Source organism: Phaethon aethereus, assembly GCF_964289735.1.
Source record: "Phaethon aethereus genome assembly, chromosome: 14".
Classification (NCBI taxonomy): Eukaryota; Metazoa; Chordata; class Aves; order Phaethontiformes; family Phaethontidae; genus Phaethon; species Phaethon aethereus.
Genome location: NC_138590.1, coordinates 18,886,088 through 18,908,992, shown reverse-complemented (window position 1 = coordinate 18,908,992; position 22,905 = coordinate 18,886,088). Strand labels below are relative to the sequence as shown.

Here is a 22,905-nt window from a genome sequence, read left to right as displayed (position 1 = left end):
GATTGCTTGTTTTCCAGGAAGTTTGAAGGGGAATTAGCGTAGTTTCAGGCTTATTATTTTTTAGGGTCACTTCCCGTTACCTGAGGGAAAAAATACTTGCCTTATAGCTATAAATAGGAGGAAGGAACAGAAAAACAAGTCCCAGTGCCACAAAACCAGACAGTCCCCCATCTCCCCAGCTATCGGCCAACGCTGGCACGCGTCACGCCGCAGTACGGCACTGCGCGGTACGCGCTCCTGGGCGGCAGCCGCTGCCCGGCCCATGCGATTTTAAACCTACACAGTGATTTTTAAACAGCGCAGTGAGATATTGAATGCTCCTTGGGGGTGAGTCCCAAAGACGGTCGATGATACCCCCTCACGCTGATGTGAAAGTGCTCAGAGCAGAACTGATGACAGAGGGAACGGAGTTCCCCGAGTGGTTTCTTAGGAGAATCCCACCAGTTGCTAGGATTTCTTTCTAAATAATAATACTACTAATTTGCTTCACTTTAAACCCTTCCCTTTCAGCCCTCTCTGCCAAACCCAAGGAAGATGGGAGCCTTCCCCATGTGGTTTCAGCGCCTAGTGACAAAACCAGTCCTGGCACTGGGGCTAGCTGGTGTCACTGGTTTTCCGCTAGACGAAGAGAAACACCAGCAACAATTTCATAGTAACCAGCACAGCAACAAAAATGTATTAACTAGTTCACATTACAAAAGCTTGCCTGATCCTCAGAGTCCTAGAAATCTCTCTCTGATGTTTACAGAATTTTAAAACAAAATGTACCCAAGCATTTAATGAGATTATTATTATGCAAAATCTACGACAATGGCTATCACTTTGAAAATTATTTCTCCTCACTAATCAAATGTCTCTGATCTTATTTTTTTTCAATAGATTCATGAGTGATTCATATAAAAATAATAAAAACTAAATTAGTCATGGGCTCTTAAATCACTTTCTTTGGTGCTTTTAATAATTCATTTCCAGAGACAAGCTGAGAACTTATGCTTCATTAATATTATTTGTTCTTGGTTTTACACATGCTATCACTTTAGTAATTTACACGGAGAAAAATTCAGCCTTAAGCAAATGCCAGAAAACTATTGCAAACACAGCCTGATGGGGCATTAATTTATCTTTTCTTGTTTTTCTGCTCAAAGAATTTAGCACAACATAAGACTTTGATGGTAAGCCAAAAAAGTTTTTGGCTTAAACATACGGAAATGAGCTTTGAGATAGCTGTGCAATTAAAATATAGATGAAAAGGGATGACTTTTATATCCTGAGAAACTCAGAGACAATACAACAAGGAAAATCAATGGTAGGTCATGCTGCTGGAGCTGTTGGAAGGGAGGAATTAGCATACCAGGGATGTAGTGAAATGTTTCTATTAATTGGATCTACTGGACATTTCAGAAAAATGCGAAGACCATGACTGAACAGCTAAGTACCAATCCTGGGACGAAATTATACTCATAAACTCCAACTTTCTCCCTACAGTACAGAGGTGAATAACTGGGATTCATGGATTCTGGTCTGTAATTCGACTGTCAGTTCCAGCAGTCAGAGCAGGTATGGGAGAGCACAACTGATAGCAGGGAGTCCTAATTCATCTCATTCTCAATTTTTTTCTAATGCATTTTTTTAAGCGTGCCAGTCTAGCTACCTTAATTATTCACAGCAGATAGGCTCACTCCCTTCTCCTTGCTCATTTTTAGAAGCTTCATACTGTATTCATAATTCTGCTTTTCTATTATAACACCCAGACGAGGTGTCTGCAATTCATCTCTAGGAGAGTTGCATCTAGCACCTCAGGTTTCTCAAAAATTTCACAAGGTATGTGCCCTATACGTCTCTAAAAAATGCAAGCAAAACAAACACACCCCAGGCTGCTAAGAGTAACGTCTTCCTCTACAAAAATGGGATGTTTAGGAAGGTGTAGCCTTAAACTCCACCAGGTACTTAGGAGCAGGTGAACAGCTCTATTGTCTCCATGAAGGTATTTCTGCATTTGCAACAATCGCCTATAAACTTTGGTCTGCGACCCAAAAATGAGCTATTCCACTGAAGGCACAAGTGGATACAAGTTCTGTGATCTTCATTATAGCAAAGTGAGAGATTATATATATTTTTTTTTCTGAAAATACTGTAATTATTAATTTTCCACTTAACCTCTATTTTAGAGCCTGCAAAGACCTAAGATACTATAAGCACTGTGCAATTTCTTAAACTTTGATTTGAAAGAGAAAAAACTTGGCTTTAAATATGCAACTTCCCGTAATTTACACCCATCACTGCATTACTGCAGCATCTAGGATGACACAGGGTTTGATCATTTTAATGTCCCGATTTCTATTAGCAGGGTGTTAAGTGGGGTTATTCGCACATGATCTTATTATTATTTAACAGTGAAATTACAATAAAAACAGCAACAGGAATGTATCGCCTTCATACAGCCTGTTTTAATGAGAAATCTGATCCCAGTGACTTGCATTTGAAAGGCTGGCCATTTGCTTTGGGTTTCGAATATTATACATGGGAAAAAAGACATTTAAATGAACATGTATGAAACGCGTATCAGGGCAGGTAGGCACGCATCTTGTTAGAGCCTATATAGAGATACACGGGGAGGTGAACCTTCCTGGGTGCACAGGTAGATGTGGAATGTGAGCAATCAAGGATGCAGGAGGTGGTCGGTGCCCCCCCAGATTCACTTCTGCCACCTCCACACGCTCTCCGGACCGTAGGCCTGGCAGAGGTTTGGTGGGCCTGCAGCGACAGGACAAGGGGTGCTGGTTTTAAATTATAAGAGGGCAGATTTTGTCTAGATAGAAAGAAGACATTTTTCACACTGAGGGTGGTGAACCCCTGGCCCAGGCTGCCCAGAGAGGTTGGAGATGCCTCATCCCTGGACACATCCCAGGTCAGGCTGGACGGGGCTCTGAGCACCCTGCTCTAGTTGACGACGTCCTTGCTCACGGCAGGGCGTTGGACTAGATGGCCTTGAAAGGTCCCTTTCAACCCAAGCTATTCTGTGATTCTATGATCTCAGGTGCCTCCAGGGTCCTGGGTGATGACAGGAACCCCAGCAGCAAAACCCAGACTTTCTTCGCACAGCCTTAACAAAGGCAAGAACAGCTGAAGATGAGGGCAGAGGGTCTCTCCAACCAAGATTCCTTCCCCTGACACGAGGCAATGGCAGAGGAGATGCACGGGAACTGGCTGAGCCTCAGCAGGACACGCTGCTGTGCTCCCATCAGCTGCTGCTCAGCTGGTTCCCAAACTGGGGACTTGGTCCTTGTGATGAACAGCTTCTCGCCCCGAGCCTGGACTTGTTTCATCACAGCTTCATCCCATCTGCCTTCCAGCCTGTGTGACATCCCAACACGATAATACAAAACTGAATATGCACGAAGTTGGTGCAGGGGGTCTTTGGGACAGGACCACTCAAGACTTCTTTGAGAATTTGGCACGTGGACTTCATACAGGACGTTTCTCCATGTACTTTGTGCCAGATGAGCTGATTGATACACACAAGTGACAACAGTAAACAAATGATGATATGCTGCATTTGGTTAACTCATGGGAGCATGCTTTTTAAGGGCAGTTATTGATTTTTCATCAAACAAAAAGACAAGTGAAAGCTGCAAAGCACTCTCATTCCCCTGCCTTTAATCCCTTCTGCATCAGCAGAAATGAAGAAACCTGTATTTCAATGATCTGTAATGAAAAGCTTATTTTTGAACTAATGATCTAATGCAGATTTCAGTTAAAGTGTACGGATTAATATGAAATGAATAATAAAATATAGTAATGAATTTATTTTATAGCTACCTGCGTTACACTTGGTACTTCACCAAATTCTTATCTACCTGTATTCCATAACATTTGTTTCCTTATGGTAATATTCTCTTCTCTGTTGTGTGCGTATGCTTTCACCGTACTTCTGGAGGATAAACTTTTGTTTATAAATTTTGTTTATAAATGTATGTATGTTCCTCTGGAGATAATGTCAAATCAGGTGAAACAATATCCTATAAATACTATATAAATACATTTGATGCCACGAGGAGTTTATTATATTTTCAGATTGAGGAATGCTTTCATAAGCACATATTTGGGAAAACATACTGCTTGTCTAAGGGGACAAAAGTATATTATTTTGAAAGATGACACATGTTAACCACTTCCCTATTCGGTGTCAGAAATCAAGTTATAGCTATCACAATCTTACCAGTTTCAGCTACATTATAGTTATTTTCTGCATAACAAAAGTTGATGTGACTTTTGTAAAGTATAGCTGCAAAGGGACTTCTAATGGATAAACAATATAGATGGGTAATTTACAGATAAATAATATCTTTATGCTAAAAGCAATCTTAAATGTTTGCAAGAAAAATTGTTTAATTACATGTACCATTAAGATGGTTCTTTTGCAATAGCTGAGTGACAACTCATTAACAGACTTCTTCACAGACAGGACAAGACAGTTTATTTATATGTTGCTTATGAAAGTTTCTGATTAAGAAAGCAATGGAAACTTATCAATATTTAGTTGCCAATCAAGATATCACATAAAAATTATTTAAGTAATGCACTTAAACAGCCAAGCTTTATAGTAATCTTCAACCTTTCAGTTCTGTGCAAATTTAGGATTATCTAGGTTTTTGTTGACTGTCTTTGTCGCCTTTAGTATTAATGTGGAACACAGTCAACCTTCTCATATCACGTTTGTCAAGCATCTGGAGAGAATAAAGCCACGAAAGACTTTTCAGCTGTGCCTCTCCTGTGCTGCTCTCATGCCGTGGTGGAAGGGTTCTTTTTTTTCCAGAATTGGGCTTCTCTTTTCATCTGATTACTTGAATTAACATTTAGAAGAGAAAGAATTTAATTGAAATATAATACGAGGATTTTTCCAGGAGTGCGAATATCCTGTACGTGATTACCTCTGTGCCAGGAGCAGGGAGGATTTTCTTGAAGTTAAAAAGGTACAATTAATCTCCTGTTGCACTTCCAATTAGCCAAATTGCTAACCTTATTGTGAAAAGCAGAAATGCAATCGAGTTTCTGCTTGAGGCGTACTAAAAGAAAACTGAAGTAATTTAATTAACTGACTTCAAGTATATTAAGAAGCACACTGCCTTTACTTTCCTGCTGTCAATGCCTTTAAATAGATTATTGTTTAATGTGAGTTTCTGTACCCATGAGAGGCTGAAACTTTGAACCCTCTGGCACCCACCCCTACCCGCGCTGCTGAGGGTGCATGGCTGCACGTGTTTTCACATCACCAACCTCAACGCGCATATTGCTGCTCCTTCCATGCTACCCGCAAGTATCGACCCCAAACACAAGCATGTTCACGCTGCAGATGAACGTGGCTCATGTTCCAGGAGTACAGGACTTTGTAAACTCATGATTAATCTAAATAAAAAGACTGGATTCACCAGAGGAAGGACCATCTCTTCATCCCCATTTCAAACAAGTGCTTCAGACACGCAGGTGCCCGTCCTCGGTAGCCAGAAAGGGGACAAATCTGAGCTCAAGAGTCCTACAGACTGCCCATAGTGGAAGAGGGAAAATAAAAGATGGCAATCCCCAAATTGTGCCACCTCAAGACCAGAATACAGATGGCAGTGATATATACAGGAAATAAAAAAACTTTACAGTTTATTTAAAAATTAAAAAGGTATGGAGGTGTTTATTAGATTAAAAAAAGCTGATGTGCGCTAGTAGCAGGTGTTACATGACAAGGTGATAGAGGTCATAAGCTGTCATGTGAAGCATCAAAATCGAGGCATAAATCCTGTTTGTCCTCCTTGTAAGAATCTGAGAGTATTCCTTTGATAGTTTCTCAGTGATATACCAGTTCAAACAGATCAAAAAGTGATTTTTTTTTTTTCCTGCTGTATTGCATGCTACTGACCTAGGGAGTGTTGAATCATGCAAGAACTAGCCAGTTTATGTGCAAGGACATAACTCTTCCTCTTAACATGTAATAACCAATGAGAAAGAGAATTACTTATAAGCAAACCAGAAAGCCACTTGGGCCAGTGCTAAATCAGGGACGAACTGGCATTTCAGCCTGAAAATTTACTCTTCAAAACTCTATTTAAAATAGTAGGAGTTGCAAATGAAGACTCAGAGCCACGTGCTATCTGTCCTCCCAGGATGTGTTTGTACTCCAATGCCTGGAACTGCCATTCTGTGTCCAGTTCACACACAGAGTTCTAATCTTTTAAAATTAATGTGATCATAACAAAAATTTCATAAAGGTAAGATAAATAACTAAAATTTTCATTATTTTTGGCCAAAAATTTTAAGACTGCTCTTGAGCTTCCAGAGTGTATGGAAATAAGTTTTCAGAACAGCTGAACCTTGCTTCTAGCCTCAGATCAGTGAACTTGAACCCAGCAACAAAACAGCCTCAAAACAATTCTCAGATCTATCCAGCAAATGTAACTGCCAAAAGAAAAAGGCTCTTTCTAGACTCTGATCACACAAAGCTGTGGAATTTGCTCGCTACAGATTAAACTAAGCTTGTTGGCAGCATGTGGAATCTTTACGAAGCTTAATCTGTGTCAAGGAACAGACCTGTTCTGAAGAACAAGGCAGCGCAGGCAGTAAGCTGCCAGGTCAACCACCTGCACAGCGCTCCGACTACAGCAGGGAAGGCCTGACTGCGCGCATCGCAGCTTGGCAGGTTTCCATGGATTTTTAGTGCCAGTGACCCGAAGGTCATTATTCTATCTCTGACACTGATGGATGTCTGTAAGAAATCTGGCCAGGTGCACCGGCTTCGGGCTGGCCGTGCAATCCTGAGAGTCCCCGTCACGGTTCCCGTACAGCCCTGTGCCAATCCTGTGGCGGGATGTTTGCTGGCCTCATCTTGCATTTCAATGTCACGCTCCAAACGGTGACAAGAAATGCATTTTAAAAGGGTAATATTTGCTTTGGTGAAAAGAAAAGAGTGTTTCGATGGTTGTAATTACTGAGTTTGTGCACACAGTAATCACCTATACATAGCGTACACGATTTTCCTGCTAAGGTGGAGTTAACAAATAATGTACCGAGTTGCAGTGCGTATTTCTGTCCCATGTGTGGTAATTTTCATGCATTAATGCAGAAAAGTAAAACAAAGATTTTTCACATTTCAGCAATCCTGGATACACAACAATTTAGGGAGCTGCAGTATTAACTGTAACAACTCTGAACTGAGTGGTTATCAAATTAACAAGAACTGAACAAATATATAAATCAAATCTTGCTGTAGTATAATTAAAATAAAACCTGATTTACTATGTACTTTAATGCAAAGAGAAATGAAATACAGACCATATTTTTTGTACACTACTTTCCACTCTCTCTGTAATTAAATGTTATTAAATAAATGAGTGTGTTTATGCCATTACTCAGGTATTGTCTTTACTACAAACTATGACTCACACGTCAGAGCAGCACTGCGAATTAAAAGAGATTCATCTTCCTTCCTGCAAGGGTATTGCCACACCCTGCTGAATAATCCCATATTTTAATCGGCTCATCAGAAATAGTAGCTGAGGAATGAGACCCAAGAACTGGCTGAAAGGGAATTGAAACAGGAGGAACCGAGATAAAAACGTATTATTTGATTTAGATAGAGGAGAGGTTTCGTTGCCAACCATAAATGTACTGTTTCATGCTCCCAATGAACCTGTTTCTTTACTGGGAACGGGATCCCTGAGGAGTTCGTGGTCTGTAGAGCTGCTAGAGTCCTGGGTTGCCAGGGCTGCTGCCCGTGGACCACGGGTTGCACCAAACTGAATGAGCAGCAAAGGATGAAGCACCAGTGCTATCTAAGTGCTGGGTTATTACAGTACTGAGTTTTAATTTCATAATCACATACTCCAAGTATGCTTTCAGCTGCATGTATGTTGTTTCGCCTTTATTCCTGAGACATAGTCACTTAAGAACAAAATATCATGCCAGCTTCCAGTTTTCCATAATAATGAGATAAAACTTGTTCCCTTAAAACTATCATCTGTTAAATGAAGTCATAGTCAGTGCCCTAAAAAGAAAATGACAAGAGTAATTCAGGACTTACATCAATGTCCTCCAAGTCAAGGAAGTTGAGGATGACGCCGTTGCGTTTCCAGATGATGGGGGGCCGCAGCGCCCCGCGGATGCTGCAGGTCAGAATGGTGCTCAGGCCAACTGTGATGGTGGTAACGCTGATCTTCTGGTCCTCCGGCAAGCTCAGCCGAACCACCTCTGAAAGAGGCAACAAACCAGCAATAATACTGAATTCTACAAAGGGAAGCTGCTCCCCTTCCGTTCGCTCTGTCTTCTTTCTTCCCTGCTCCAGGAATAATTTTGAAGGATTTTGGCAAGGAGACAGATACCTGTGTTGTAAAAAAACCCCAAACAATAAAGCCAAGGAAGAGACATAGCAACTGAATCTGCCCCAACCTACCACCCTCCAGCACTTCCCTGAGGCATCTAGTGGTAGTTGTGGCATTTGGGCACTAAGATGGGTCCTCTGGCAAGCCTGGCTGCAACAGTTAAGTCTACAAAGCAGTCAGCAACAGGAGGACAAACAAGGGTTTTCCTGCTTGAGACTGTCTGGTTTTGTTTCTCTACAGGACTCCTGCCAAGGTGTTTTGAAAAGGTGCAAGAATGAGTCAGATTCTTTCCTTGAAGAAGCAGAATTAAGGTAAGAATGTTGTCACTGAAATATAAATAAACCCGGTTTTAAATTGCCCAAGTATTGGGAAGTCACCAAGCATGAAAACTCTTTTACCAAATGCAGCCACATATGGCATCTGAGATACAGATGTTCTTATAGCAAAGGAGTGAGAAGATTTCTCAGATTTTATTTAAATGAAAAAATTCAATTTTGACTTACATCTACCACACAAATGAAACACCTGAGGCAGCAAGCCTTACTGAAAATGACACCAACATCTCTCTGAAACGTCACATCATTTCCTTCTGGCCAATGCTCACAAGATGAATCTGCGTATTTTGCCATGCGTGGCCACACAGATAGGCAAGACTTTTGACACCAGAATTACTGTGGGTGCAGATTGTCATCATTAAGCATTTCAGCAGCAGTGAGCCAGTAACAGGGCAATCACGCCGCACCACCAAAGCTCCTACACCCACAGTTCTATCATTCACGTGATGGTTTTTGCTTACTCTCATTCACAGGCTCTGCAATAAGAAAGCCTTGAAACTGTATTGCATATGAATGCTGAAAACTGGTCTTTCAAGGTAGTGGCCCACTGGGATGAACAGGGAATGTTCACAGCACTTTGGTGTCACGCTGCTTCAGCCAACTCAGAAACTTGGGCTGGGGAATGAACTACCCTCTCCCGTCCCCAGGGCCCCTCCTCCCTCGTGTCCACTGGCATTAACTGCGGTAAAACAAGGATCAAAGACACTCGTGGTGCCTCACTCAAGGCCATGAGCTTCGGGAAAAAACACTTCAAGCAGTGCTGACGCTATAAAATGACGTACGGGGTCAGGTTACTCCCTCTCGTCAGCTGGCAAAAGCACTCTTCATCCTGCCTGCTGGCTTCTCATCTCTGTCGTTCCGACCCGCACAAGATCTGCGTTATCACTTACAGCGTGTATCACTTACAGCGTGTCTGCACTGGTAAGATCTAAATGCTATGTGCACCTTCCTCCAGCCGTCTGAAGAAGCGCTGACTTTCGGTGAATCCAAACGCTCATTTTTATCATGTCAGTTCACAGCTCAAGATGTGCTTTTGCCTTAAAAGTTAACAGCTTTGGTGGGAAAATCCTGCACTCATTTATGGGGCTTACACTATGGAAATGCATGGAATAAAATAAAAAAACCTCATCATCTACTTTTTCAAGCTTCATTTTCCATGTCTTCATACCCTCTAATGGAAAAATTGCTTTAACATCTCTTGAGTAGTAAATCTGTTCAATCTGTTCACTAAAATATTCAGTCCCTTTCAGCAGCCTTGGGAAGCCTGGAAGGACTCACTTCAGTGCCCTAGTCCAGCAACTGATTGTGAACACCTAGTGCAAAACCTGCTTGTGCAGCAGTACCCAAAGAGCTCGGCATCCCTTCTCTTGCTGCTGCTTCCACCTAAGTGAGAAGTTAATTGAATGTGCCACAGATTGTATTCGCCACTGTAGATCTGAGGCTTAGGGCTGCAAAGATCAATACCTGTTGTGTTTGCCAGCAGTTAGCTGTTCTCCCACTTAATATTCCTAGAGACTATTTTAGAAAGAGTACAAGCTGGTTTTAGCTATAGTTTTCATATATGGTTGATCAAAAATGAGATTGTTTTACCAACTTACTGCTATTATTTGCATTGCAGTGGCTCCTATAGGCATTAAATGAGAACAGGGCCTGACACAGTCGGACCACCGAACAGTTTCTACCACTGAAACCTTAAAATCCAAATGGAGAGACAAAGGAGGATGGGAAGGGTAGGAGAACATTACTGTCGTGGTTTAGCCTCAGCCAGCAACTAAGCACCATACAGCTGCTTGCCTGCCTCCTCCCATCCCTGGTGGGTTGAGGGAGAGAATCGGAAAAAAAACTTGTGGGTTGAGATAAAAACAGTTTAATAGAATAGGAAAGGAAGAGGGAACTACAATGATAACAATAATAACAATATTACTGATAAAGGAGTATACAAAACCAAGTGATGCACAACGCAACAGTTGCTCACCACCCGGTGATTGATAGCTTGTCCCCGAGCAGCGACTCCCGCTCCCCGGCCAACTCCAGTTTATGTACTGGGCATGGCATTCCCTGGTAGGGAATACCCCTTTGCCAGGCTGGGTCGGCTGTCCTGGCCATGCCCCCTCCCAGCTCCTCGTGCACGTCCCTGATGCCAGAGCACGACGAGCTGAAAAGCCTTTGACTGAGTATAAGCACTACAACTACTTAGCAACAACTAAAAACATCAGTGTGTTATCAACGTTATTCTCACACCAAATCCAAAACAGAGCACTACACCAGCCATCGGGAAGAAAAGCCAACTCTATCCCAGCCAAAACCAGGACAATTACCCACCCGAGGTCACTGAGGAGGTTCGTGAGGAATGGCTAACACATCGTTAAATCACATCGCCCTGGGTACCTGCTGGAGCAGATCCAAGATGCGGCCGTTCAAGGCCATGGAGAGTGGTCCACAGGGGAGGTGATGTCCCATCCACCACCCTCATCCACCTCCTGCCCAAAGCGTGGAGACAGCACCCGGGGGCTGACCCTGTAGTTATTTCCTGCATAAAAGAGAGCTCCTTTTTATGAATAAAATATTTGGAGTGCACTTGACAGAATAAAGAACTGATAATTACAATAATTTGTAGCATGGAGTAGGGCTAATGAGGACATCTTTTCTTGAGGAGGAATGAAATAGAGGGTCATTCATTTACAAGGGAATTGTTTTTTCATCTTACTGCTGTTTTCCTTAATTCCCTCTGCTGTTTCTCACACTGCCTGGAGTTCCCTGGCTCATGGCTCCCATCAGCTCCCTCTTCAGCAACATTTTTTGCCTCTTCTGTTGCAGTAGAATTTAAGGCTCCCTGCCCATCTTCCCAATGACATTAAAGAGGCTTTGGTTTTACATTTTAGAAACACAGTAATAAAAAATACATTAACTCTTAATCAAGAAGACACCTTGCATAGCTGCCATTCTGGATGAACTATACCAGGCCAAGAGATGATTTTTCACATTAAAGCATGTAATTAGCACAGATCGCTTTAACAATACAAACACACTCCTTTTTTAAGTATTTCTGTGGGGTATGTTTGAGGGCATCTTATTAACATCTAAAAGCCTTTCTACTAATACAGGATTATTTTGTGTGGCTTTAGTCATTGCTTTAGTGCTATCAATAGAAAAGATTTTGTTACACAGCCAGGTGTATTGTGGAGGAAACAGAGATTCACTAAGAGGATGCTAGGGCTGGGCTTTCTAAAAATCTTTTTAAAACCTCAGAATCTTGTACTGAAGCTACAGAGCTCAGACACACTGATGCTAGTTGGATTATGCGTACGAATTATTCAAGTCACCACAATGATTTTGTGTAGAGCCTCTAGATTAAGTATTGAACACTTGTTCATTTTATTTTTAAAAACCTTTAGGAGATAAAAGGATTTTTACCACACGTATAAAACCGAACAGAATAAATGGGTAATACTGAAAGTGCGCTCAGTTGCAGAACACAGGCTGGAATGGAATTTGGTCCTCAAATCTGGCAATTTAATGTTCATTTGGAAATTCTGCAGGATGATGCACACTAAATAGCTTTCCATATTCAACAGATTCAACGAGTATTATTCCTAGCTGATCATATTTATCGAGTCATGTCAAACCTGGTACTCTTCTCTGGGATTTCAGTTGAAGTAAGTCCTCAGTCCATTCCAACTGGAAATAAAAAAAGGTTCCTGCCAACTGCTCTGCCATCAGAGAATGGAATGCTATCATTTTTGACTCAACTTTTAATAGTTCAAGACAGGGGTAGAGCCTTTGTAATAACCACCTTTAAGAAGGAATGGGTGTAACAATGTCTCCGTGTATCAGAGGTCCTGGAGCAACCTTTCATCAGGTATTGCGCCAAAGGTACAACAAAACCAAGGCCAGTAAAAGGCGGCCAGGACACCACAAACTCTTCGGTGATGACAGCAGTTCAGCCCCTGAACACTGTGCAGCCCCAGGAATCAGGGCAGTGCCACCTTCAAACCTTTCCTCCCTGTTCAGGAGGGTGAGGGATCGCTCCCTGCGTGCCAGCGGCCGCTGCCAAGAGGTTACTGAGGGGAAGGACCGTCCGGTCCTGTCCCTCACACCTTTTCTCTCTGCTGTTACATCCAGTCTGAGAGAGGTTGCGAAGCACCGTGGACCTTTGGTGACCCAGGTGTAGCCATTCGGATGTTCTTACGTTAAATTTCTTGCAATACCAGGTCCCGCAGCAGCACATTTGAGAACGTGAAGTCTTACTAATTCCTTTCCTTGTTAAAAATGTCAAGATACTGTCGAACATTTTCCTTGGCCCCTCCTCTGCTCCAATTTTATTTCTTAAGGTGCAAAGCCGGGGTTGCACTGCACCTTTGCAAGCTGGGCATACTAATGCGAGCAGGTATTACTTGTGCTGTTTTATCATGGAAATCTTTTTCTCTGCTGTCATTTGCAGCCCGCCAAAGGCAATCATAATTTCACAATGAAGACATGTATAATTGAGGTCATTATAGGGAACAACCTGGAATGAGCATCTACGGAGAAAAACTCATTGATTTAGCACTGCGTGGAGATAATTTACATAGCAAATGTTGGTTGCCTGCCTGCTTTGCTCATGCTACACTACATACAGAAACAGATTTCACACTTTAAAAAGTGCTTAATATCATTAATTAGATCTTTTCTCTTAAATCTAAAGAAAATATACTTTTTAATACATTGTTGCCACCTTTAATTGTTGTTAGATTTGTTCACACATATCTTGCCTTGCTAAAACAGAATACGGAGCAAATGACTTTTTTAATCCTGTAACTTGCTCTCAGTGGGGAGACAATGAACAGAGACGTAGCCTCGTTTGAAGCAATGGGAGGATGACTTTCAAAGAAAGTCTCAAGCACAGATCCTCACCCCAAAATTAATGCTCCTGAGCAGAGACCTTTTGTTTGTGAACTGAAGCACGGGTAACGCAGTCCTAAATGCATCATGTTTCTTCAGCAATGGTTCAAGACAGGATTGATTTAATGGGATGCAAACTTTAGCCTCCACTCAATTCCCCAAGTCCTCCAGCTGTGTTTATCCACTGCATTGCATTAGTACAATCTGTTTATTGCCTTGTGGCCCAATATTGCAGCATGAAGGTCAATGGTGATTTTAACATTTCTTTCAATAGACAGATAGACTCTTTGCTATCTGAATACATTCTCAGGTGAGGAGCTAACTGAATCAAGAAAATGAAAACAATTAATGGATAAGAGGGAAAAAATCAGGATATACCTTTTATAATTATTTTTCCCCCAATAATTTTGATGGGATGTATTTGGCTTTGCATAGAGAGGGGAGAGCAATTTAAGACCCTATTAAATCTGAGTCGACTGCAGCTAATGGATTTTAAATGACCGTCTTATATGTGAGATGTATTTATAAACACGCAATTGAACATGAGATTTGGCCAGCCAAAGAGTGACTCTGGTGATACTGTTTGGGAGACCCTGGGAAGAGATATGGTCATCTAATTAGTCACTGCAGTGAGAGATTAAAAGAAATGAAGGGCAGTTCACAGTGGGTCTGAATCTGTAAAGCACTGTATAATACGCTTATAAATTACTTGTACTAACATTAGGATGTTTGCAAAATACGCTGTGATTTAGTTTCTACCCTACTCTGTGGACCAAATAAATGAATTAATAAAAACCTCAGTACACAAATCACCCTGGGTTTGCATGCCTTTGCAAACCTGTCACATTGGCTGTTTTTAGGACCATCTCCGAAGAAATATTGCCATGGTGGTTATTAAGGTTCAACAAGCCCGTCTTACCTAGAAGTATTTGCTGTCTTCTCACCTGTCCAGTGCCAGGTGAAAGGACTATCCATCACCCAGCCCCAAAAGAAAACTCCATTTTCTGAACACCAACGTAGACTTACAGGAAAGCCAGTCATGCTACTAAAAATGTTTATGTTATTAATTAACAACATTAGAGCTGTTAATGAACGTGATTAAAGTTGTTCACAATTAATTAACTCAGAGAACTCCTAGAGCTCCTGCATCAGTTCAGAGCAGGTGATCGGGATGAGGCTTCTGGCTTTCTAACCTGTGAAAAACACCATCAAGAGCTGCCTGTGCCTCTGGCTACCTTTGGTGTGACCCACAACTGCCCAGCTGGCCTATGTGGGACATCCTAGGAGTCTGGGTTTCCTCCAAAAGAGATATACCACAATGCAGCATTCCTCAAAGGCTTGTAAGCTTAATTAATGTGAATAATAAAATGATTTCTAAAACTAAGTAGAAATGTTCATATCTCAGCTTTATTTGGTGACTGCAATAATTCAAGTTCATAATATAATTTATAAATCCTCAGGACCTTGGGCACGATACTTCAGGAAGTATTTTATTGTAAATTATCTACTAAATTAATAATGCTGTTTTCTAAGTCATAAAAAGGCATAATCGTATTTCTAGCAGTATGAAAGAATTTAGTACCTCAAGTCCTTTTCTGTCATTACTGCTGAAGGCCACAGGCTATGACTCCCTGAGGTAGGACACAACCTTGCACTGAAAGCTAAAACCTGTCTTGTCGTGGAATTCAGAATAAATGTGTGCAAATCAGCAGCGATATTCAGCTCTGGCGTGGCACCAGAGGACAAGACCCCGTCTCTCATCCCTGTCAAGTTGAACAACTCTTCTAGTCTGTGTGATCACGACTTTTAGGTTAAATGCAAGAGAAAAGCAGCTATTATAACGATGAAATATTACAATACCTTTTACTTTGCTTCAGCAACTGAGACCTTTTGTGTGTCCACAATACACTATCAGTCACATATCATGGAACGTTTTGGGTTGGAAGGCACCTTCAAAGATCATCTAGTCCACCCCCCTCCCCGCCATGGACAGTGGTGTCTTTCACTAGTGTAGGTGGCTCAAAGTCGTTGATTATTTAGATAATGAGACTATGCCAAACAAAAAAAAGCTTAACTTGAAGGAAGAAAAAAAAAAATCTTAAATCAGAGTCTGGTCCAGCTTCTAACTAAAGAGGGATTAGGACTTCACATGCAGAGCAAGCTGCCCTTGCTCCTAGGAAAAACCTGCATATTCCCCTGAACCCTCTGGAAGAGTGAAGAAATGCCCCCAGGGGAGGATGAGCGTCATTTCCAGCTGTTGGATTCGAGAGCAACTGAGGACATCGCTTGCCCGACTCTGCGAGGATGGATTCAGACCTCCTGAACTTCAGAGATCTGGAGGCTGGTGCCACCTCCAAGCCAGTGTCTCAAATCCTCTCCAGAGTCCATGTGGGGTCCTGGGTCATCATGCTTAGCTTGGCCATGTCGTGGGATGAGGTGATTTGCTCCCAAGGAAGGGAATTTCTCACACTGACTATAGAGAAACTTCAGGTGAGTAACTCCAATAGAGCCACCTGCACTGGAAACATCTGCATCTGGAGAGGCAACCTCTGCTCAAACAGCTGCTTAGATTTTTCTCTAAATTATACACAAATTCCTTCAAAAGAATCATACACATTCAAGAAAAGAAGCCCAGCTTTCTCATACGAATCTATATCAAGCACATTCACATAGCTAATAAATTTGCTGAAAATAATTTATATTGGCTTTTAACCAAACACAGCTTCTGTATGTACTGTATTCTAAAGATCAATTTCTTTTCTCTTTTTTCTTTTTTAAAGAAAACAAGCAACACACTTTCCATCATAAAATCCCATCACTGCCCTCTTGTTACTAATCAGAGGGAGAATATTTAGTTTGTGCAGAACAGGATAATTCATTCATTCTTGAAAGTACATGAATAAATATAAGTTGTTCAGCGCTTAATTATCTAATCTCCTGAGGGTGATAAGTGATGGATTCATTATGTAAATAGGCGTAAGCAGTCTATTTTAGAGAATAGTTTACATAAATGCATTTGTTTTTATTTTAAATTCCTATTTCCCACAGATTGAGAGCAATGTTGATATGATTAATTTCTGATAAAATATTCCCATGTTGTGTCAACAGCGTCCTGCCTAGATTGTAACAGCCGTGCATTTTCCCAGTCAATTTGTTAATCTGAGAAGTAAAATTGCTAATGGTCTAATAGGCTCTCGTAATTACTTCTGGTGGTCATGACAGTTAAACATGGGACTCAAAAGACTTATCTCTTTTTCTTAAGAAGAGTCAAAGACATAAAACAGTATACTATGTATACAAATACACACTATGTATATACTATATGCTGTAGTATACATACTCTCCAAATAACTATGGGAGAGCAGTATTAAAATCTCTCATTCAAAGCACAGGAAAAAAAGAATATTATGTTTTTTGGGACAGATGAAGAGGTGTTACAGCTGCTCTCCGTGTTTTTCACTCTACACTCAGTCCTCCTGGAACTGAAAGAAATAACTAGCGTCAGTTGTTTCCCTGCCACAAAAGCAACGCTTGTCTCTTGTACAAGGATGTCCTGGGTCTGCGTGGCCAGGGTTTGGTAGCGGGGGCTGCAGGGGCGGCTTCTCTGAGAAGCTGCCAGAAGCTTCCCCCATGGCCGGTGGAGCCGGTGCCCGCGGCTCCAAGATGGACGCGCCAGGGCCAAGGCTGAGCCCGTCAGCGGCGGGGGCAGCGCCTCTGGGGGAACGGAGTTAAGAAGGGAGGAAAAAACCTGCTCAACACCAGCAGCTGGAGAGAGGAGTGAGAGTGCGTGGAAACAGCCCTGCAGCCCCCAGCTCGGGGCAGGAGGGCTCCGGGCACCGGAGCAGAGGGTCCCCAGCAGCCCCGGGGGAAGCCCCCGGGGAGGCCGGCTGTGCCCCTGCAGCCATGGAGCTCCACGGGGGAGCAGATCTGCACCCGCACCCCGGCAGGGCCCCACGCCGGAGCAGGGGGATGCCCGAAGGAGGCCGTGACCCCGTGGGCAGCCCGCGCTGGGGCCGGCTCCTGGCAGGGCCCGTGGCCCTGTGGGGAGAGAGAGGACCCCCGGCTGGAGCAGGTTTGCTGGCAGGACCTGGGACCCCGCGGGGGCCAGGCTGGAGCAGCCTGTTCCTGAAGGACGTCACCTGTGGGGGGACCCGGGCTGGAGCAGCCTGTTCCTGAAGGACGGCACCCGCGGGGGGACCTGGGCTGGAGCAGCCTGTTCCTGAAGGATGGCACCCGTGGGGGGACCCAGGCTGGAGCAGCCTGTTCCTGAAGGATGGCACCCGTGGGGGGACCCGGGCTGGAGCAGCTCATGAAGAACTGCAGCCCGTGGGAAGGCCTCATGCTGGAGAAGTCCATGGAGGACGGTCTCCCATGGGAGGGACCCCAGGCTGGAGCAGGGGCAGAGTGTGAGGAGTCCTCCCCTGAGGAGGAAGGAGCGGGAGAGACGGTGTGTGATGGGCTGACCACAACCCCCATTCCCCGTCCCCCTGCACCGCTCAGGGGGAGGAGGGAGAGAAATCGGGGGCGAAGTTGAGCCCGGGAGAAGGGAGGGGTGGGGGGAAGGTGTTTTACAATTTGATTTTAGTTCTCATTACCCTACTCTGATTTGATTGGTAATATGTTAAACTCATTTCCCAAGTTGAGTCTGTTTTGCCTGTGATAGTAATTGCTGAGCAGCCTCTCCCTGTCCTGATCTTGGCCCCCGGCGGGTCTGTCTTGGAGCCGCGGGCATTGGCTCTAGCGGCCATGGGGGAAGCTTCTGGCAGCTTCTCAGAGAAGCCGCCCCTGCAGCCCCCGCTACCAAACCCTGGCCATGCAGACCCAATAGAAAGGTTTATTTCAACACTTCTAGGAATTTAAAAGTTTTTCCCAGTCCTTCAGAAATTCCTTGGCTTTGAAATGGAGAACTCTTTAGTATGGGCAGGTTCTTTGAAAGCAATGAAACTTTTAAGAACAGCCACTATCTACATTTAAACTACGGTATTTCAGAGTTTCAGAGGACCAAAAAACATATGAAACCACTAAACTTTTTTTTGTAACTTCTGTAAGTTACAGCAGCTGAACTGATTTATACCTGATTTAAGGCAGAAAAAGATAGCTTCTGGTGGAGGATCTGGCATGCCAAGTTTCTCCCTGGAGTGAATTTTTATGGCTGCTCTATAAACCCCTAGGGTTTATCACTGAAATACTGTCAGACCATTAAGTCCAGCATGACTTGTGGGAACTGCTGTAATATATACGTAAATTACTTTGAAAATAGAGACAAGTCATGCCACAGGATATTTGGGGTTCAAGAAGCATTCACATATAGTTTAAAACCACTGAGACATCAAAAATGGCTGCACTGAACTGCTCCAAACCCTCACTCTCCCTTCATTTTACTATTGAGTTCTTGGCCAGCACTATGCAACGAATGCAATACACTGAAAAATGCATGAACCAGGAAACAAGGAGCCTAGGAAAAAGCCCGACACTGCTTTTGAACACCACATTAAGGGTTTCTAAAAAATACCCCAAGCATTTAAAATCAGGTGTATTTCTTTCTTTCATATTCCCACATTTACTGCGTTCATAAACAATTGAATCAGTGATAGTATACCTTTCGAGCTGTAAATAAGAATTAGTAATATTTTTCATGGAGCTTTCATTGCTCTTTCGATGGGTGACTGCAAATTCAGCCGTGGTGATTATACGGATTTTGCATCTTTTCTGACTGTAGCTACGTTCAGGATACTTAATAAATGCAAGGAATCTGCTTTCCTGTGATCACGCCATCCCAAGCCAGAACCTGAGTTATTCCATCCCCCACCTTCACCTTCCACTCCAGCCATTGCCCATTTGGGTTTTGCCTCACTGAAGTCAGAGTTCAGTCTCTCTCCAAGGCTTTTGGTGATTTTCCTTACAAACAGCTTCCCAGGTCCCAGGCCAGCAGTGTAAAATCAGAACACATTTAATTTGTCAATTGTAGTTACATAAGCAGGGAAAAAAAACAACGCAAGAAGCAGCGAGGGGCTATAGGGCATACCCAGATATTTATGCCCTGCCTGGTGTGGGACTTGCGCTGTGTCGTTCAGAAACAGGGCCTCCCGGGCTGCAAAGCAGGATTATGGACATAAAGACTCCAGCTATGCGGGGGCTCAGCTGAATGCGCATCTTGAGGATGTCTTTCTCCTCATCCCGATGCTGGGGCTGCCGGTCCGGCCTCGGAGGGTGAGGCTTTGGACCAATTTAATGCACGCTGCCGTGATATATAGCTCTGGAGCTGGTACAAACGGTGCAAATTTGGCTGGGGGGACTGTGCAAGGTTACAGCAAGGTTGCTCTGCAGCAGCATTTATCCAGGTAAATCCATCTTGTATTTTAAAAATACATTAGTTGGTAAAAACTTCTGCATCAGCACCCTTGTCCACGTCCTTCCCATATTCAAAACGACCTAACTAAAGTTTAGGAGAAAGTCAGAAATGTGCAGATGAACAGCAGCGATTTGCAAAGAAACAGGTAATTAAATAACATTTCCTTCTGGAGAGAAGGGTGAAGGGAAACCGGAGAGCAAAGAACAGTACCTAAAGAAAATCCCCTGGTTCATGCTATCAGCACATCTATTGTTGTGGGCAGGTTTTCTCCCGGTTAAACCTTTTCAAGCCGAATCCCCTGCAGATAAGAGCTTTTTAACAACGGCACAGAAAGGGATGGGTAATCCATCAGCGCTCCTGCACGATGCCTGGCAGGCAGCTGGGACTTTTGAATAACATTTTGAATCAGCAGTTCAAAGCTGGCGTAGCTCGGCATTCCCCTGGGTTTAGTCTCCACGGGGAGTTGCGGGATGGACAACAGACGGTTTGGAAGGGACCAGCAGGGAAGGGGTAAGAACAGGCTTCACATGGCCACCGAGGCGGCTTCTCTGGTGGAGTGGAAACCTCTGCAGAGAGCTCCGGGGATGGGGATGTGAGGTGGTGATGGCAGAGGAAGCAGATTTAAGTCCTCACCCAGAAAGACAGTGACCCCTGCTCTGCCTCAGTTCCCCCCATGGGAAAGACCTCTCCAGGCCATTCTAGGAATAACACGTTTGAAAAGATTTCTCAGCAACCGTGGTAATAGGGGCCTCACATTACCCACAACCGTGTTGTCTCTCTGGATTTCTCATTAAAAACCCTTAAAGATTCACAGATAAAATCCACATATAAAACTGCAATTTAATTACACAAAAATATTTTGAAGCAGAGATTTGCAGCTACTGCTGTGAGAAACTTAAATTCCAGTAATACAAGAATGATAAATGCTGCATCCTTGAAAGTAACAGGAAAAACAAATCATCCAGACTATCATATTAAAAGGCATATTGAAAAGCAAGATATGCTGGCAAAATCAAATGTGGCCCGTCATACTTTGTGTACCAACTGACACGAGCTTCTTGAAACTTTTAAATCTGCAGAGCAAAATGATTTCTAGAAGCTATTCTTTATCATTCAGGCTTAAGAGTCTTATGTCACATAAAACCCCCTGGCATTAGACAAACATTCAGGTTGCAAAGGGAAGTAACTGCAGGAAAGGAGAGCGGAGACAGCCTGCATCGCTTGGGTCGCACGCGCGCCCTTCTTAATTCCGTCAGCGTATGTTATTTTTGCACAGAACAGACGGGGCTTATTTAGAGAGCGGCTATTCAATATTATGTATTTCTTATCTTATATCCTCAACCTTATTTTCAACTATTCAAATGTAGCTCTGGAGGCAGAAATGATTCATTTCTCCCTGGATTTTTCTGTAATACCCTTCACCGTTAAATCTGCTGCAGAAATGCTCGTGAGCACCTTGGACATGTTTGCTTTCAGTGAGTTGTGAGGCCTCAGAGAGGCATTATTTGGCACAAAGTACTTTTTAGCTGCTCCGCCTCATTTCTGCCCAGTTCCAGCCTGCTCCCAGCTCTGACCTGGCCGAGACCTCCCATCCCTGCCGAGCTCCAGCCGCCCCATGGAGGGCTGGTCCCAGTCTCCCTTCCCTGTGGGCACAGGCACAGCTCTTCCCATCGCCTCCAGATTCGACATCTGCCATCTCCACACCTCCTGGGCCTGGCACAGGCTGATGGGGCCAAAACATGGCATGGTCCTGCTCCAGGCTCTGCAGGGACGGCCCCCACGCTTCTCACCCCAGGAATTTCTCTGCGAAACCTGAGAAGTATTTCCCCTTTGCAAGTCCGTGCAAACTACACCTAAGCTTGCACCGTAAAGCTTGGCCCCGCTTGGTCTGCTTCTAGCCCTACAGCCCTCAGCCCATCTCTGCTCTTCTGCCACGCCAACCTGCTGCAACACATTCTTGGTCATCCACTCCAACCAACAGTATTTAAATTAATGAGGACATTTCCATTCCTTCTTCCTATGAAAACAGTCTTCCTCCCTTCCTTTAATTGTTCCCTTTTTAATTTCCACTGACTCTACCTCATTATCTCTTTGCATGTGATATTAAATGGCTCTGTGCTCCCCATTATCTCCCCCTTATACAGGTGATTACGGACCACAACGCGGAGGTTTCTTTTGTACTAACGGAATACAATCTTAGATATCACTATTTTGGTAATGGCTGTTAAATATTGACTTTTTAGGCTGGTTGCGGTAGGTACATGCCTTGTTTACATTTAATGATCACAAATTAAAATCAGCCCAATACACTGAACATTTGAGGAATGCACATTGCGCTATATATAATGAATTATTGCTGGTTAAGTCTATAACTTAAGTACAAACACAATCTTTAAACATATATTTAATCTACAACAGCCCAGAAATCGAATGGGCCAAATGGAAGCTTGTTTAATGCTAAATTATTTGCCAGCATAGCCACCATATGCCAAGTGCCACAAATAACAATATTCATCACATCAAGAATCTGAGGATAGTTTCTTTTAAGATCTTTAGCACAGCGCTCATCACAAATATTATCAACCAGATGCTCTGTTTTTCCCAGAAACAATTCACACTTAACGTGAAGAAAAACCCAGACATTCTCTCAGGCTACAAGTCCATGTGCACGTCACACCACCACCATGATCACAAAGTGGTTAAAGCGGTGACCCTCCCTGAACAAGAGCCGCCTTCGCCTGCTCCAGCCAGACCTTCCTCCCCCTCTATTTTATGCGGCTATGCAGAGATGCAGAAACAACTTCCAAAATATATTCATTCACTCACCAAAGGTCAGATACAAATTAGTACATCATAAAAAGCCACTATCTTGCGCAGAACATCAGCACTGATGGCTCAATTGCTTTTGTTAATATCTTACCTAAATAATACCTCTGTGATAGGAAAACCACAGAAAACAGTACTAAAGGGTAGC

The 22,905-nt window shown here is 43.3% G+C and overlaps 1 protein-coding gene across 1 annotated transcript in view; it reads right to left on the bottom strand.

Annotated features, from left to right (window-relative positions):
• Positions 1 to 22,905, bottom strand: part of FSTL4 (follistatin like 4) — a gene marked incomplete at its 5' end in the record, with an annotated part of 234,488 nt that overhangs the window by 30,806 nt on the left and 180,777 nt on the right. Inside the window, one exon of the mRNA XM_082006204.1 lies at positions 8,066 to 8,232. Coding sequence (XP_081862330.1) covers positions 8,066 to 8,232 — 167 coding nt within the window. The remainder of the gene's footprint in view (positions 1 to 8,065; positions 8,233 to 22,905) is intronic.